This window comes from Micropterus dolomieu, unplaced genomic scaffold (genome assembly GCF_021292245.1).
Source record: "Micropterus dolomieu isolate WLL.071019.BEF.003 ecotype Adirondacks unplaced genomic scaffold, ASM2129224v1 scaffold_224, whole genome shotgun sequence".
Taxonomy (NCBI): domain Eukaryota; kingdom Metazoa; phylum Chordata; class Actinopteri; order Centrarchiformes; family Centrarchidae; genus Micropterus; species Micropterus dolomieu.
In genome coordinates, this window is record NW_025744216.1 from 8,320 (window position 1) to 9,086 (window position 767).

At 55.5% G+C, this 767-nt stretch overlaps 1 protein-coding gene across 1 annotated transcript in view; it reads left to right on the plus strand.

The window, feature by feature from the left end:
• Positions 1-51: 51 nt before the first annotated feature.
• atad1b (ATPase family AAA domain containing 1b) overlaps positions 52-767 on the plus strand; it is a gene marked incomplete at its 3' end in the record, with an annotated part of 4,233 nt that continues 3,517 nt past the window's right edge. The window contains 3 exon segments of the mRNA XM_046043355.1: positions 52-339; positions 418-516; positions 599-719. Coding sequence (XP_045899311.1) covers positions 166-339; positions 418-516; positions 599-719 — 394 coding nt within the window.

Consider the following 767-nt stretch of genomic DNA (forward strand, 5'->3'; position numbering starts at 1 on the left):
ATTATTAAAATAAACAATAATAATAATCATGATAAATCTGCGCTGCAGGGTGCTGAGTCTGTAACTGGGTGATCGTTGCTGCACTACGTGGTTTAATCTGAACCTGCTGCTGTGGTTGTTGGCGTGCAGCTCTGCGTGTACTTCCTGTCACCGCTGACCCTGACGATGGTGCTGAGGGAGGTTCCAGTTGAAAACATCACCCGCCCTCTGGGCAGGAACGAGGTCATCGGCCTGCTCTTCCGTCTCACCATATTCGGCGCCGTCACCTACTTTACCATCAAGTGGATGGTGGACGCCATCGACCCCACCAGGAAGCAGAAGTTGGAGGCTCAGAAACAGGTGAGAAGCAGGATGAGAGGTCAGCGAGGTCACTTTAAGGTTAACCCTTTGGGTGAACGCTCATTTTTTGTCTTTCAGGCCGAGAAGCTGATGCGTCAGATCGGCGTGACGAACGTGAAGCTGTCTGAATATGAGATGAGCATCGCCGCTCACCTGGTGGACCCGCTGAGCATGCAGGTAAACCCCCGACAGGTAGAGAGGGCGGGAGGAAACGGCGTCAGACCGATCGCTAAAGGTCAGCGTCGACGGTGTGTTTCAGATCACGTGGAGAGACATCGCAGGTCTGGACGAGGTGATCACAGAGCTGAAGGAGACGGTGATCCTACCTGTCCAGAAGAGACACCTGTTCCAGGGATCCAGACTTCTGCAGCCCCCCAAAGGTCGGGAAGGGGGGGAGGGAGGGGAGGGGGGGAGGGGAGGGGGGGGGG